The 14570-nt window shown below is 45.2% G+C and overlaps 2 protein-coding genes across 2 annotated transcripts in view; both read right to left on the bottom strand.

Annotated features, from left to right (window-relative positions):
- Positions 1–1632, bottom strand: part of P3H3 (prolyl 3-hydroxylase 3) — a 31253-nt gene extending 29621 nt beyond the window's left edge. The window contains 1 exon segment of the mRNA XM_042454602.1: positions 1150–1632. Coding sequence (XP_042310536.1) covers positions 1150–1593 — 444 coding nt within the window. The 5' untranslated portion in view covers positions 1594–1632.
- An 8180-nt stretch (positions 1633–9812) lies between these two features.
- Positions 9813–14570, bottom strand: part of GPR162 (G protein-coupled receptor 162) — a 15559-nt gene continuing 10801 nt past the window's right edge. The window contains exons 3-4 of the mRNA XM_042454601.1: positions 12934–13082; positions 9813–10797 (exon numbers count right to left, since the gene is read on the bottom strand). Of these exons, the coding sequence (XP_042310535.1) occupies positions 10267–10797; positions 12934–13082 (680 nt within the window). The 3' untranslated portion in view covers positions 9813–10266. The remainder of the gene's footprint in view (positions 10798–12933; positions 13083–14570) is intronic.

Here is a 14570-nt window from a genome sequence, read left to right as displayed (position 1 = left end):
TGGCTGCACATCAAACTGGAAGCAGGTCTCAAGTTGAGTTCTGCAGGGCTCCGTCCTGGAGCCCTTACTTTTCAACATCCTTATCCATGACAGAGGTCCTAAACACACTGCAGGAATAATCCAGTTTGAGACCGCTTTAACTGCCCTGGCTCAATGCTAGGGAATCCTGGGATGTGTAGTTTGGTGAGACATTGAGCCTTCTCTGTCAGTGAGTTCTGGTGTCACAACAAACTATAGTTCAAGGAGCCAGGGCAGTTAAAGTGGTCTCAAACTGGATTATTCCTGCAGTGTGTTTTGGACCTTAGATGACAAGGTGGAGGGAATTCTTATCAAGTTTGCAGAACACATTGGAAGACAGGAATGGAATTGAAATGGAACTACATAAAACTAGCAAATGGGGCCAATATTAATAAAATGAAAGACACATTCAATAGAGACAACAGAGGCAAAATTCTACAGTTAGGCCACAAAACCCAAATACACTGGTACCGAATGGGGCATATATGCCTCAGCAGCACTACATGCAAAAATGACTTCAAGATTATTGCTGATCACAAACTGAACATGAGTAGCAGCATGATGCTGCGACAAAGAAGGCGAATGCTATTTTCTCATGCGTTAATAGAAGCACAGTTTCCAAGCTGAGTGAAGTAATAGTCCCACCACATATTCTGCGTGGGTCAGGCCTTGTCTAGAGGACTGCATTCAGTTGGTGCCTCACTTTGGTGATATAGAGAGAGGTTGGAACAGGTTCAGAGAAGGGTGACAAGGACGATAAGAGATATGGCCAATGTCCGCTCGTCCCTCCACATCCGCCAGGGTTAGGGGCACAAGACCTCTGGCCCTGTGAATGTGGGGAAGCCGCAAATAACAAAAACACCATGTTTTTACCTGAGAGGACACCTCTCTAGGAATCTCTAGGTCCTCCAGGGCAACTCTGTGGTGAACATCTGCCAGACATTGGCCATTGAATTGCGTTGGAGGAGCTGCAAATGCCTTTTGGAGTGTCCTCTCTAGGTCTTTGAGTGAGACTTTTGGCCAAAGGTGACCACCAGGGAGTTGCCCTGGAGGTTGCCATGAGGAGGAGGAGGCAGCCTCTGGAGGCTGGCAGGGTCTGCCTGGCTTGCTTCTCCTGCTGCTGCTGCTCACCTTGAAGAAGGCCACCTGGAGGTAGTTGTAGGGCTCCCTGCGGAGGAAGTCCCTGCGGACCTCGGGGCTGGCCCTGTGTCGAGAGGGCTGGCCCCCGAGATTCCTGGCCAGGCATCCCTCCAGGCACTCGGCCCTTTGGAGGACGCTGGCCCAGAAGGAGCCCTCCCAGGACCCCCGGCCCCGGGGCCCCTCCCCAGGCCCCTGAGGGAGGAGGAGAGGGGCGAAGCCGGCCTCTCCCTGGCAGAGCCCCTGGCACTCCCTGCGGGCCCTGAGGCCCCAGGAGAAGCTGTGCAGGCAGCGCTGGAGCAGCGCCGAGGCCCCCGACCAGTCCCCCGCGAAGTAGGCCCTCACCCCGTCCGCATAGAGCAGGTCGAAGGGGGGCAGAGAAGAGGGAGAAGAGGAGGAGAGGAGCAGCCCCAGGAGGAGGAAGGAGGAGGAGGGCATGGTGCTCGGGATGGAAGGAAGGAAGAGAGAAAGAGAGAGAGAGAGGAAAGGAGGGAGGGAGAGAGGAAGAAAGAGAGAGAGGAAGAGAAGGAGAGAAAGAAAGGGGGAGAGAGAGAGAGAGAAAGAGAAAGAGAGGGAGGGAGAGAGAGAGAGAGGAAAAGAGGGAGGGAGAGAGAGAGGAAGAAAGAGAGAGAGGAAGAGAAGGAGAGAAAGAAAGGGGGAGAGAGAGATAAAGAGAAAGAGAGGGAGGGAGAGAGAGAGAAAGAAAGAAGGAAAGAAAGGGGGAGAGAGAAAGAGAAGGAGAGAAAGAAAGGGAGAGAGAGAGAGAGGAAGAGAAGGAGAGAAAGAAAGGGAGAGAGAGATAAAGAGAAAGAAAGAGAGAAGGAGGGAGGGAGGGAGAGAGAGAGAGAAAAGAAGAAAGGAAGGAAGACAGAGAGAAAGGAAGGGAGGGACGAAGGGAGGGAGGAAGAGAGAGCGAGAGAAAGAAAGCAAGGAAAGGAGGGAGGAAGGAAGGGAGAGAGAGAGAGAGAGAGAGGAAGGAAGGGAGGAGGAGAGAAAGGAAGAGAGAAAGAAAAAGAGAGAAAGGAAGGAAGGAAGGAAGACGGGAGAGAGAGAGAGAGAGAGAGCGAAAGAAAGAAAGAAAGGAAAAGAGGCAGGGAAGCCAAGCCAAGCCAAGGCCCGGTCTTCCCGGGGCCCAAGGCGGGTCTGGTCCGGAGCCAAGGAAGGTCCAAGGCCGGGAGTCCTGTGTCTGGCGATGTGGCTGCGAAGGAAGGAGGGAGGGAGGGCTCCGGAGGAAGAGGAGGAGGGAGGAAGGCGGCCAGGAGGAGGCTCCAGGGCAGGCCTCCTTCAGCGGGGGGGGGGGGGGGGGGGGGCAGCCGGGTCCTCCTTTTCCAGGCCATGATGTCCTACATGCCAGGCTTCTGCCCCGGAGGAATGCCAAAAGGTCTCCCCATTTGGAGCATCCCTGAGAAGAAGAAGCCCCATGGAGCAACACCACTTCTGTGCCTGGCTTCCACTCCCTCAAATGCAGCTCTGGAAGAGGACTGGAGCCTTTAGGAAAGCTCAGGCTGCCAACTTCTTTCTTCCAGTCAGGCTCCAAAGTGCTACAACTCCTCCATTTTGAGCAAGAGGCGTGACTTGACAGTTCTAGGAGTTTATCACACATTTCGGCATTAAAGAGAGATTAAAGCGCATTTAAAGCATCCTGCAAATAAAGGGAAAACGGCAAGTCACCATCACACTTACTTGCGCAAATAAAGCGATATCAGAAATGCATTATCGCTGAAATTCCAAAACATGGTGGGGTCCGGAACGGATCCCCCGCGTAAGGAAAGGGCCAACTGTATCTTGTCTTCCTCTGTAATCAGGGCATCTGGTTATCCTGTTTGGGAAGGAGGAATGTCTGAAGAAAGGTATCCTGTTGTGGAAGACCAGACCCAGCACCTATCCCTGGCCTGCATTACACAGCTTGGAGACAACCAAGTTGTATGCTCAATTCCTGGGTCTCTCTTTCACACACACATTACAAGTTCATGTAAGCCCCAAATTCAAAACACCAACACAACAAAAAAGTGCTTGAAAGCAAACTGTTACTGTAAAGAGGTTTCCTTCCATCAATCCAGGATCAGTTGTAGTTCTCTGTGGTGCGTACATTTAGCCATTGCACATCACGCATTAGTTTATTACTGCCCTATGTGTGCAATCTGCCCCCTCTGTTGCTCTTAAATGCATAAAATGTGCCAGTTAAAGAGAAGGTGGAAACATTCATGATCAGATGTGGTGAGAAAGGTGGGACCAGATGTTTTGGATTGAGGAGGTGATTCTTGAGCAAGTTTTCCTGGCTCACTGTCCCTGTCCAAATGGTAGTGGCATCACATCACTAGGGTTGGTGTCACCCGGTGCAACAACTCATGGTGTCACCTCCTCAACTGACCTCCTCCTATAACACACCTTCCTTAGTAATGTTTTTGTACAAATGTTATTCATAAAGCATAATTCCCATACATCACTGAATCTAATGGTAACAGTTGTGACACAGGGACTAAACACACTGGCAAAAAGAGCCGGCTTCCCTGCAACTTGTGGTCATGGTGTCCACATGCCGCACATCCTGACTCCGCCTCCAAGCCAGCGTCACGCCGCACACCCAACCAGTGTTGCGGCATTTTGGTGGCACAGTGTTTAGACACCGCACGCTGCCGAAATGCAGCGAAACTGCTGCTGCAATGGCAAAGGCACCTTTTTCCCAGTGCAAAAAGGAGCAGTTTTCTGCTGCTTCTTTTTGCCCCGGGAAAATGCCGGATCGGAGCCATGCGTGTAGTTGTCACAGCCCCAATCCAGCACTCAAAGGAGCAGCCAGAAGCTCCTTTGGGGCGATCTGATACTGGACCAGATTGAACTCTGTTCCCCTTAAACAACTAGCAAAATTAAAATTATACCTTTAAATTACAATATCATACGCACACGCTATATGTATTTACATATGCATAGTTTCATGTGGTTACAGTGGAAATTTGGTAAAATGTGAATGTTTTAAAATAAATTTTAAAAGAATAAAAATTGTAATTAAATTTTTTAATTTCAATTTTGAATTATTATTATTATTATTATTTAAAAAATCTCCTTTTACTGAGCCTCATCCCACTCACACCATCTTTTACAGGATTTTAAACAGAAACAGGGAAATGCCACAGCAGGTTTCTGCCAAAATGCAGATATTTGAGGAGCAGTGGTGACACCCCCCCTTAGGGTGCGCTCTGCACCTCTGCACTCGCTAGTGACACCACTGCATATGAGTAGTGGATTGGATAGAGCCATGTTCAGTTCCAGCCATGAGAGCTCACAGGATATTCCTGGGCCAGCCTGCTAGCCTATCTCCATCTCTCTCTGCCAGCCTAACCTGCGGAGATTATTGCATAGCCATTTTTGTCTGAGTTGTGCACGGAACTGGGTTGGGCCAAAATGGGAAAGAACGGGTGCTGCTATGCTGCCACCTGACCATTGCCCGTCCTCCAGGCATGCTCTGCCATCCGATTTTTGTGCAGCAGCAATTTACTGTGTGATAACACCCGCTCTTCCCTGTTTCAGCTTGAGCCTGTCCCGTGCATGGTTTGGACAAAAATGGCCGTGCAATAATCTCCTAAATCACAATGTTTGGAGGATCAAATGGTGTGGAGGCAAGAGCTATATACACTGTCTTACATCCCTTGAAAGAAAGATGAGGTGTAGTTGTAATACAGGTTGAGCCTCCCTTATCTGAAATGCTTGGGACAAGAAGTGTTTTGGATTTTGGATTTTTTTTGGATTTTGAAGGACCCTGTATTTGCGATTCTAGGCTGCATCAATAGAGGTAGTGTCATAGAGAGAAGTAATAATGCCACTCTATTCTGCCTTGGTCAGGCCTCATCTGGAATAATACTGTGTCCAGTTCTGGACACCACAGTTTAAAAAGGATGTTGAGAAGCTGGGATGTATTCAGAAAAGGGCAACCAAAATGGTGGAGGGCCTGGAAACCATAAAAGTCCTATGAGGAGAGATTTAGGGAGCTGGGTATGTTTATCCTGGGGAAGAGAATGTTAAGAAGTGATATGAATAGCTATGTTTGAAGGGGTGTCATATTGAGGATGAAGCACACTTGTTTTCTGCAGCTCCAGTGAATAGGACATGGAACAATGGATTCAAATTACAGGAAAAGAGATTCCACCTAAATCAATAGTGGAAGATGCTGCCTTGGAGTGTGGTGAAGCCTCCTTCTTTGGAGGTTTCTAAACAGAGGCTGGATGGTCTTCTGCCGGGGTGCTTTGATTGTGTGTTCCTGCATGGCAAAAGGGGGTTGGAGTGGATGGCCCTTGGGGTCTCTTCCAACTCTGATTCTATGGTTCTTATGAGCTATCTTGGAGGTGGGACCAAAATGTAACACAAAAATCATTTATGTTTCATATACATCTTGTACACATAGCTTGATGGAAGTTTTATACAATATTTTTGATAATTTTGTGCATGACACAACATTGGTGTACACTGAATTGTCAGAAAGCAAAGGAAATACTTTTATCCTACATCTTCCATTAGTTTGCATCGGGAGGGGATTACACAGCAACGTGCTCAGGCTCAGCCAGTCAGCCTTTGCCTTGACTCCCGTCCATCACATGCCTGTCACATGTCACACATCCTTTACATTGGCTCCTGCCTTGTCCTGTTGTTCAGTTGTTCAGTCCGTTTCCTCTCCACACTGGAGCAGGTGCATGATAGGAGCCAAAGCAAAGGCTGGCTGGTTGTCTGAGACTGTGTCTTGTTGTTTAAACTGCTCCATCTGCAAACTGATGGGAAAAAGCAGGAGAAAAGTCTTCCTTCCCCCTTTGGAGCCTCTGATACTGGACCAGATTGAACTCTGTTCCCCAGAAGCAATGATCTCAAAGCAGTGTCCAAAGAAGGACTTATGCACATGGAAGTCAATAATTCTGCTCCATAGAATCAGGGGACCATAAAGTACCATCCATAAAGGGACTTGTGCCCATGGAAGTCAATACCTCTTCTCCCCAAAAAGCAGGGGATCATGAAGCACTGTCCAAAAAGGGACTTGTGCACATGGAGGTTTCCTTGCAGCCCCTTCCAGCCCTAAGGTGTTGTGATTCTAGGTTTTTATCCTATCTCTCAGAATGGTTTGGTGGGCCTGAAATGAGGTGTAGTGAGGAGGGTTAAGTGGAGACAGCCTTGGATTGAGGCAGAGATGTGGTGGTGCCAAGGTGGGAAAGGAAGGTACAGAAGTATTGGCAAGAAAGGAGTCAGAAAAGGAGAAGGAGCAGGGGGGGATGCATGGTGGGCAGGTGGTGGCAAAGAGCTGCCCCCTGTGTAAATGCCCCAGCTAACTCTGAATAGCTTAGTATTAGTTGACATCAGTGCCAAGGAGGGGTGCCAGACCCTTTGCTTGCTTGCTAGCTCCTGCTCGGTCTTTCCCTTCCTTTTCTGGGTTTTCTCTCTTCTTGATGAAGAAGGGGACAAAAGGTAGTTGAAGCATTTTTAATAGGAGACTGGACTGCGCTCAGCAAGAAAGGAGAGGAGGGAGAAAGAGACGGGTAAAGGCTGGTAGGCAGGCAGGTTGTCAGCTCGACTGTCCCTCATCTGCTCAATAACCTCTTCCCCTTGGCAGAGCAGCCACAGGACAGACAACACGCAGGCCTAGCCAGCCAGCCTGCCAGCCTTTGCCGTAGCTCCTGCCACGTGGCTGCTGTGCTGCAGGGAGGTGGGCTGACTGCAGCCTTCAAGCCATTGCAGACCCCTTGTGAGGACAGTGTGTCCCTCTGGGGGTCCGGGGACCACAGGTTAACAACCACTGCTTTATATAAAGATGAGCTGTAAGTCCAGTCAAATAACTGAACAGTATAGCATTGTTACAGGTAAGTAAATATCTAATGATTTCTGCCAAGAAAAATGTACGTGAGCCTGCAAAAAAAAAAGCAAAGCAAAATACTGTAAGAGCAGGAAGGAGGTTTCCAGAGAAGGAAATTAACTTGGAATAACTGCCCTGGAGACTTAATGGATTCAGCAGCTCTTAACTTTATAAAATACATACATTCAGTTCCCCCAAGAATTCTGGCTTTGGTACAGGAATGAGTGAGTGAACGTCTCTATTAGGGTTATGTAAGAGGGCAGGCTACAGCAGACTAATAGTTCTCTCTAGCTTTAAAATCAATTAGAATTGCACATTACTAGCGCAAATAATCTGATAATGTTACATTGAGGATTTAAAGAGGGCCTAAGCTCTAGTTTATTCTAAAGTGTTTTGACTAATGTACCGCTTGTCTTATCTCAATTAAGTTTGGGCTTAGGACATTGTCATTTCGGGCAAAAATGACAGCAGGGAGAGCAGTGCACAACATGAGCTTTGAGCCAGACCTTCCATGGTCCAAATGACCACATCAGCCACGAGTTCACTAGTGATGTGTTCTGAGGAAAACCGTGGTCTTTTAAATTCAGCTATTCTTTCACCAAGCTAATGGGACCTGCATGCCTCCACACCAATCTTCTTACATAACTCAGATTCTAGATGGCTAAATTGGGATTTAACTTGCAAATCATCTAGCAGGCCCTTCGTTATGTTTAATGCATGAAAGTGAGTGTAATCAGTGTATCGGTACTGTAGTAGTAAAATGTTGGAGAATATCCTCCCTCTTCAATCTAGTGAAGGCAATAACAGAAGCTTAGGCTATCAGTTATCTCTGTGACAGATTCTGTTCTGTCTTTGTATCTTTATGGAGTTCTACAAGGATCTGGAAAAAAAAGAGGGGGATGATGACAACAAAAACCGTACATGACACTACAAGGGAGGGGTGAGTATATACACCAAGCATAAATATGACATTTCATATTGCCTTGTGCTCTTGCAAAAGACTCTGCATTTCTCTTCTATATGCCAAATAATACAGCCTTTAAAATTTATTCCTTTTTAATTAAAATGTCTTTGAAGTCCTTTCATGCTGGTGCACATTGTCAACCGGATTATATAAAATGTATAAATGCTGGAAAGGAGGTTAGAACATGTTTTATAATGAATTAGACTATAAGGTGCTTGGGAAGAGTCTATGTACTTATAAACCACTGTCAGTCATTAACTACACCAAAGCCACTATTTAAATCTGGGGTGAAAAATCATACCATCCTTCAAATGTTGGACTGCCTTTTTGGTGGCAGCTCTTAGACCCTGGAAGTCTCTTCCTGGGGTGGCAAGAATGGTCCATTTCTTGCTGCCCTGCTCTCAGGCAAACCTTTAATACATATAGGTATTCTAATGGGCTTTTGGAGACTATTTTTAAATGAAGGATTTAATGGGTTGCTACCAGAGCCGGTGTGGCATAGTGGTTTGAGTGCTGGACAATGACTCTGGAGACCCAGGTTTGATTCCCGGCTTGGCAACAACAATTGTTTTTAACTGCTTTTAATTTTTAATACATATATATTAATGTTTAATGTATTGTTGTTATTGTGTGCCTGCAAGTTGTTTCCAACTTATGGAGACCCTAAGGCGAACCTATCATGGGGTTTTCACAGCAAAATTTGTTCAGAGGAGGTTTGCCATTGCCATTCTCTGAGGCTGAGAGAGTGTGACTTGCCCAGGGTCACCTATAATGGGCTTTCATGGCCAAGCTGGAATTTGAACCTTGGTCTCCAAAGTTATAGTTCAAACCACTAGACCACATATACTCCTTTCAAACTTTCCTGGTACTTTATTTACATTATATGAATAATCCTTTCTATGTTTTTATTTACTGTATATCTTTTAAAAATTGTAAACTGTACTGAGTTATAATTCTGGGGGAATTAGAGAGAGAGAGAGAGAGAAAGAAAGAAAGAAAGAAAGAAAGAAAGAAAGAAAGAAAAGATAGCCCTAGCTAGCATACCCAGTGATGTTGGTTTTACCTCAACACTACCTAAAGTTTTCCTGATGTCCTCTGCTTAACAAAAGATTGGGTTGCAAAGGAAGTATCTTTTTCCATTGCAAATGGATGTTAAATTTCCAGGTGTAGCCACATTGCAGAGTTAAAGCAGTTTGAAACCACTTTAACTGCCATGCCTCTATTTTACAGAATCCTGGGAGTTGTACTTCTGTGAAGCACCAGCGCTCTCTGACAGACCAGGCTCAATACTTCACCGAACTACAAATTCCAGGATTCCACAGGACAGAGTCATGACAATTAAAGTGGTGCCAAACTGCATTAATGCTGCACTGTGGATGCATCCTAAGTGAAGCATTGTGAAAAATATACTATTATTACATGTTTATTAAATGCAATTAATCTTTCCTGATTGGCATCCCAGTGCATTGTATTGATCCCTGCATTGCTCCTCCTCATTTGGCTCCATTTAAGTCTCATGAAACAAATGCTCACTGCAAAATCCCATACACTTTTAGTACATCCTGTTGTTTTCAGTGGCTCTTAGGGCCTGAACAGACAAGCCAAAATAAAGCGGCTTCAGGACACTTTAGAGGTATGCTGTTTAAATGATGCATGCGTCCTAAGCGGCTGGAAGCCGCGCCAAAGCCACAATCCAGTCCTAAAGACTGGCCCACAGCTTTGGCGCAGCTTCTTGCCTCTTAGGATGTGTGTGTCTTTTAAACAGCATACCTCCAATGTGACCCGGAGCAGCTTTATTTTGGCCTGTCTGTTTGGGCCCTTATTTTCAGATGAGTGTGTCTACACTATAGCCCCAATAACTTTAATACATAAAACCATCAATAAAACACACACACACACACACAAAGCCAGACACAAGTGAAACTCCAAATAGAGACATTTCTTTTAATACCTTCCTATCCCATTCTTGGCAATTAATGTGTGTTTCTCATATCGGGTGGAGCTAAGATAGAGGAGAGATGGGTGGCACTAACACCTACCAACGGGATGGAGCTGACAAAAAGTGCCCTCAAGGAGCTGTGGTGGTCTGTCTGCGCACGCATTTGTCACCTGAGAGCAGGGCACCACGATTCCTTCCAACTACGCCACTTTCTCCCTGCCCTTTGTTTTTCTTTCCTCCACACCACAGAGAGAGGCACTATTTTCCTCCCCCACAAACATGGTGAGAAACAAGGGGACCTAAATTGTCCCTTGGATCCTGGGACTGGATAGACATGTCAAGTTAAAAACTCGGAGCACAATCCATTTTCTTGGTGCTGTTTCATAGGTTGAGCTTATGGAAGGTCTGTGCCTCGTGAGCCGCTGTGGTCCATTGGTCAGGCTCCTGTTCACGACTGCAGAGAGCTAGGTTTTCCCCACCAGTCAGTGAACACCATTGATCCCTGTCAAGATCACCTTCCTGGTCAACTAGGGAGCCGGGTCTCTCCAGTTGGGCTGGGAATGGAAGGTGTGAGTGGCATGGACTGCTGAGTGGGGAGGGGACTGGCGTTTCATCAATGAAGGTGGTAATCTCGTCGCGGAAAAAACAAGCAGTAGACCCAGGGCCTGTGCCCCGGCTGGCCAATCCAGCTTCCAAGAACTGGCGCAGCGTGGTGAACTCATCCTCTGCCGACCGTCGATGCTGGTGGTAGCCGCGGAGTTCAGGGGGCAGAAAGCCGGCGGCTCCTCCGGGTTTGTGGGGGACCACCACACGGATGTCATCAGACGAGGACCACTTGTGAAGGAAGGAAGGAGAACGGTGTGAGGAGAAGATGTTTGTTTCATCATGGGACATCCTCCGAGAGATAGGGACCTAAAGGGAATCATGGAGCATTACTATAGTTTAAAAAAATACATAAAACTGGATTGTTTGCCACATACAGGCAGGTCTAACAAAGGATTACAGTGGGCCTTTGGGGTTTGGTTACAGGACATTCCATGGATACTAAAATCTATAGATGCTCAAGTCCCATTATATACAGTGGCATAGTAAAATGGTATCCCTGATATAAAATAATAATAATAATAATAATAATAATAATAATAATAATATGTTTTATTTATATACCGCTATTCCAAAGATCATAGCGGTGAACAGCAAGTAAGCTAATTAGCAAGTAAGCTAAATTGCCCCCAACAGTCTGGGTACTCATTTTAGCTCCCTCCTCGGAAGGATGCAAGCCTGAGTCAAGCTTGGGCCCTTTTGCTGGTCTTGAACTCGCAACCTTGTGGTCTTGAGTGAATGGCTGCAGTACAGGCATTTAACCACTGCGCCACCAGGGCTCCTACCACTGCGCCACCATGGCAAAATCAAGGTTGGCTTTTTGCAATATGTGTGTGTGTGTGTGTGTGTGTATTACTGTATTTTCAAGCCGTAGGTTCTTGAATATGTGGATAAAAATAATCAATGGATAGAAAGGGCCAACAGTGCTACAATAAAAAAGAGAAAGAAAACTGACCAAGGTCCTCCTCTCTTTTTACCCCTCGTGACCCACAGCCAGAGGTTTCACGGCAGAGGATATTACTGTTAACATAGGGCTAGTCTACACGTTTAAAATATTCCTCTTTCCAGGTGAATAGAATGTGACCACACATGATTTGCAGAAGTTTAGGCTTTTTTATGGGGTGTGTATGAAAAACTCCTTAACCTCCGCTGAAAAAAGCTTCACGGTTTTTAACAGAGTATCTGCTGAAATCTGCATTATTGCATGTGTGTCCACTGGCCTGCTTCCCATGCATTCAGATGGTTGTGCATTTTCAGTACAAGGAGTGTGAACAGATGTGAATTTGTGCAGGAAAGTATGCGAACAAAAGTAAATCCCACAACAGTGGAATTTATCACACGGGAGGAATTTCTCTTAATTTCGAATGAAAAGAAAGTGGGGCCAGAACGCATTCACGTGAATTCGCTAGTACTGCAAACTTATGTGAATTCCAATTGTGTTCGAAATGACTTTCCATTGCCTGAAAATAGCTTGCCATTGCCCAAAATTGTGTGTGATCAACTCTCATGCAATAACATGAAACCCCATGATTGCGTTCGGATTGCATTGGATTATACTTCCAATTTCCCTTGTCTGATAACATCCAGTGCTTCTAGGTCCAGTTTTTACCCTACAATCATCTAGTTTTACACCTTAAATTATATAAACTGCCATCTTCCACTTCTAACCTTCCCATGTTTTCCTGCTACTAGGAATCCCCAAATCCTGTTATTTCACTGGTAATGCTGAGAGATCTCCTTCTTTCTGGAAAGACAGGTTGGGGCATTCACGTTTCCATCCCATGACATTTACTTTGGGATCTGTAGGATGGGCATAGCTTAGAGATACAGTAGTTATTATTTTTATCTGTATTTAATGGTAATAATAACAACATAAAATATAAATATATAATTTGTTTCCTTATGGCTATTACTGTGTTAGAGATAGCACAGAATTGGAAGACAGGCTGTTTGTTCATGGATAACTGGTGGCAAAAGGTCTGGAAAAGTTATCAGACAGGATCAACAGCTTCACTTCATGTCACACTCCTTTTGCGGAGAAATGGTTACCCTTTTTGACCTTTGTAAATTCTTTAGAACACCCTCCTCTGCCACCGTCTCAACATCTGAACTTATGGAATGATGATGTTTTCTGATTTGACTCATTTGCTCCATGATATATATTGTATTCATAATTTTTTAAACTTTTCTCAATGGATGATGATTTTAATTTTTAAAAAAGGGATACTGTGCAAGTTTTGCAGGTAGAGATTTGCCAGTTCAGTCCCCTGGCAACTCAAGATGATCTCAGATCCACACCTGAGCCAGGCTTGGGTTGACTTCTGTACTAAATAGGCTGATTCAGTAAAAGATGATACCCAGATGTTCAGATTTCAAGCTTCTAAACCAGACTGTGTTTCAGATGACCAGTGTCTCAAAACATATTTTAGGAATGTGGCACATTACCTGCAGGTAGTGCACCCTGTCGTGAGGTAAAAGCATATGATGGACTGGCAGCAGCTTAGCATCCCTAGGATCTCGTTTCATAGATGCAGCACCGTTGGCATCAAATCGCACCTTGCAGATCCTCCCGTCTCCATAATCATCAGTGCCATCTAGAACATGAGAAGGAGTTAAAAACCTTTTCTCGCCTCATTCCTCTTTTCTTTCTAGTTTGCCCCACCCCACACAGACAGAAAACAGAGCAGCACAACCATGATGGTATCTGTACTCTTGTCCATTTAGGTGGTTATTATCTTTATTTGTGTTTTTCACAGCAGTCCACCACATTTCAACACCTACTGCTGCAGTCCTAAACTAAACTGATCTAACAGTCAAATGGCCCACAATGCAGCCTTGCTTACATTTTATCCATGTCTCCTCACCTAGATATAACCCTGTTAAAGCAGCTGTGAAATCAGCTGCCTTCTCCCCTCTTCCATGGTTTTAAAGATGATGGTGATGATGATGATGATGATTATGGTGGATATATTTATACACTGTCCTATATTGAGTAATCTCAGGGTGGCGTACGAGCATTAAATAGCATTAAAACAGGTTAAACACAATAAGCGAAAAACAAACTGAACAATATAATTAATTAAAAACTATAAATACTCTTTGGGCTGAATTAATGAAGTCCAAAGCTTAAATGAACAACCAGGTTTTAACCTGGTGCCTAAATGGCAAGGGCTTTGGTGCCAGTTGGGTCTCCAGGGGGAGGGCATTGTGAAATTGGGGTGCCATGGCTGGGAAAGTCCTCTGCTGTGTCACAACACAATATATAGACCTCATGGATGGGACACGAAGGAGAGTCCCCCAGAAGATCTTAATCCTTGGAAAGGCACATATGGGGAGAGGTGCTCCCCATAACTTCATACGGGTTTTGAGCAGGGACACTACATCCACAGGGCATGTTGCCTAGGAGTGTGGTTGTAGGAAAACAGGTACGTTGTATTGTTTTCAATTTCATACTTCTCAGGTTAGGAAATAAACATTTGATAGGAAATTAAGGCAGGGTAACCAGACATCCTCCTTTTCCAGTACATTAGGAATTTCACTCCATTAGGAATTTCAAAATGTCCTCCATTTTGAGCATCACTAAGAGGTATGAATTTACATTTATATTAATGTTTTCCCTGTATTAAGACGAAGGCAGTTGTAAGATTTTAGAGCAACTGGGGAAGGGGATTGATCATGTTCAGTTCAAATGGACATTTTTCCTACTAGCACCAGTTTGGAAAACATTATAGTGTGATCAGTGTAAAATTGTAGATCTGGTTATGGCATATGCCCAAAGGCTGGCATTGTAACAACCCCAGCCCACACAGAATATTATAAACATCTCCAGTCCACAGGCACAGTCCAGCAGTTTTAGAACTGTGTGTGTGTGTGTGTGTGTGTGTGTGTGTGTGTGTGTGTGTGTGTGTTTTGGCAAAGTGGTGGATGGAAGTAGGGCCAAAACTGGTGGCTGAGCCAACATTTGACTAGATGGAGTGGCTGTCTGTAAAAAAAGAAAAGGAAAAAAGGACATGCAATTGTACTCCCACTTGAGGCTGTGGTTAGAAACATTTTTCATTTTTGCTTTAGTTCCACTTACTGGA

Source organism: Sceloporus undulatus, chromosome 2 (genome assembly GCF_019175285.1).
Source record: "Sceloporus undulatus isolate JIND9_A2432 ecotype Alabama chromosome 2, SceUnd_v1.1, whole genome shotgun sequence".
Classification (NCBI taxonomy): Eukaryota; Metazoa; Chordata; class Lepidosauria; order Squamata; family Phrynosomatidae; genus Sceloporus; species Sceloporus undulatus.
The sequence above is the reverse complement of the archived record's forward strand: the minus strand, read 5'-3'. Positions and strand labels throughout refer to the sequence as shown.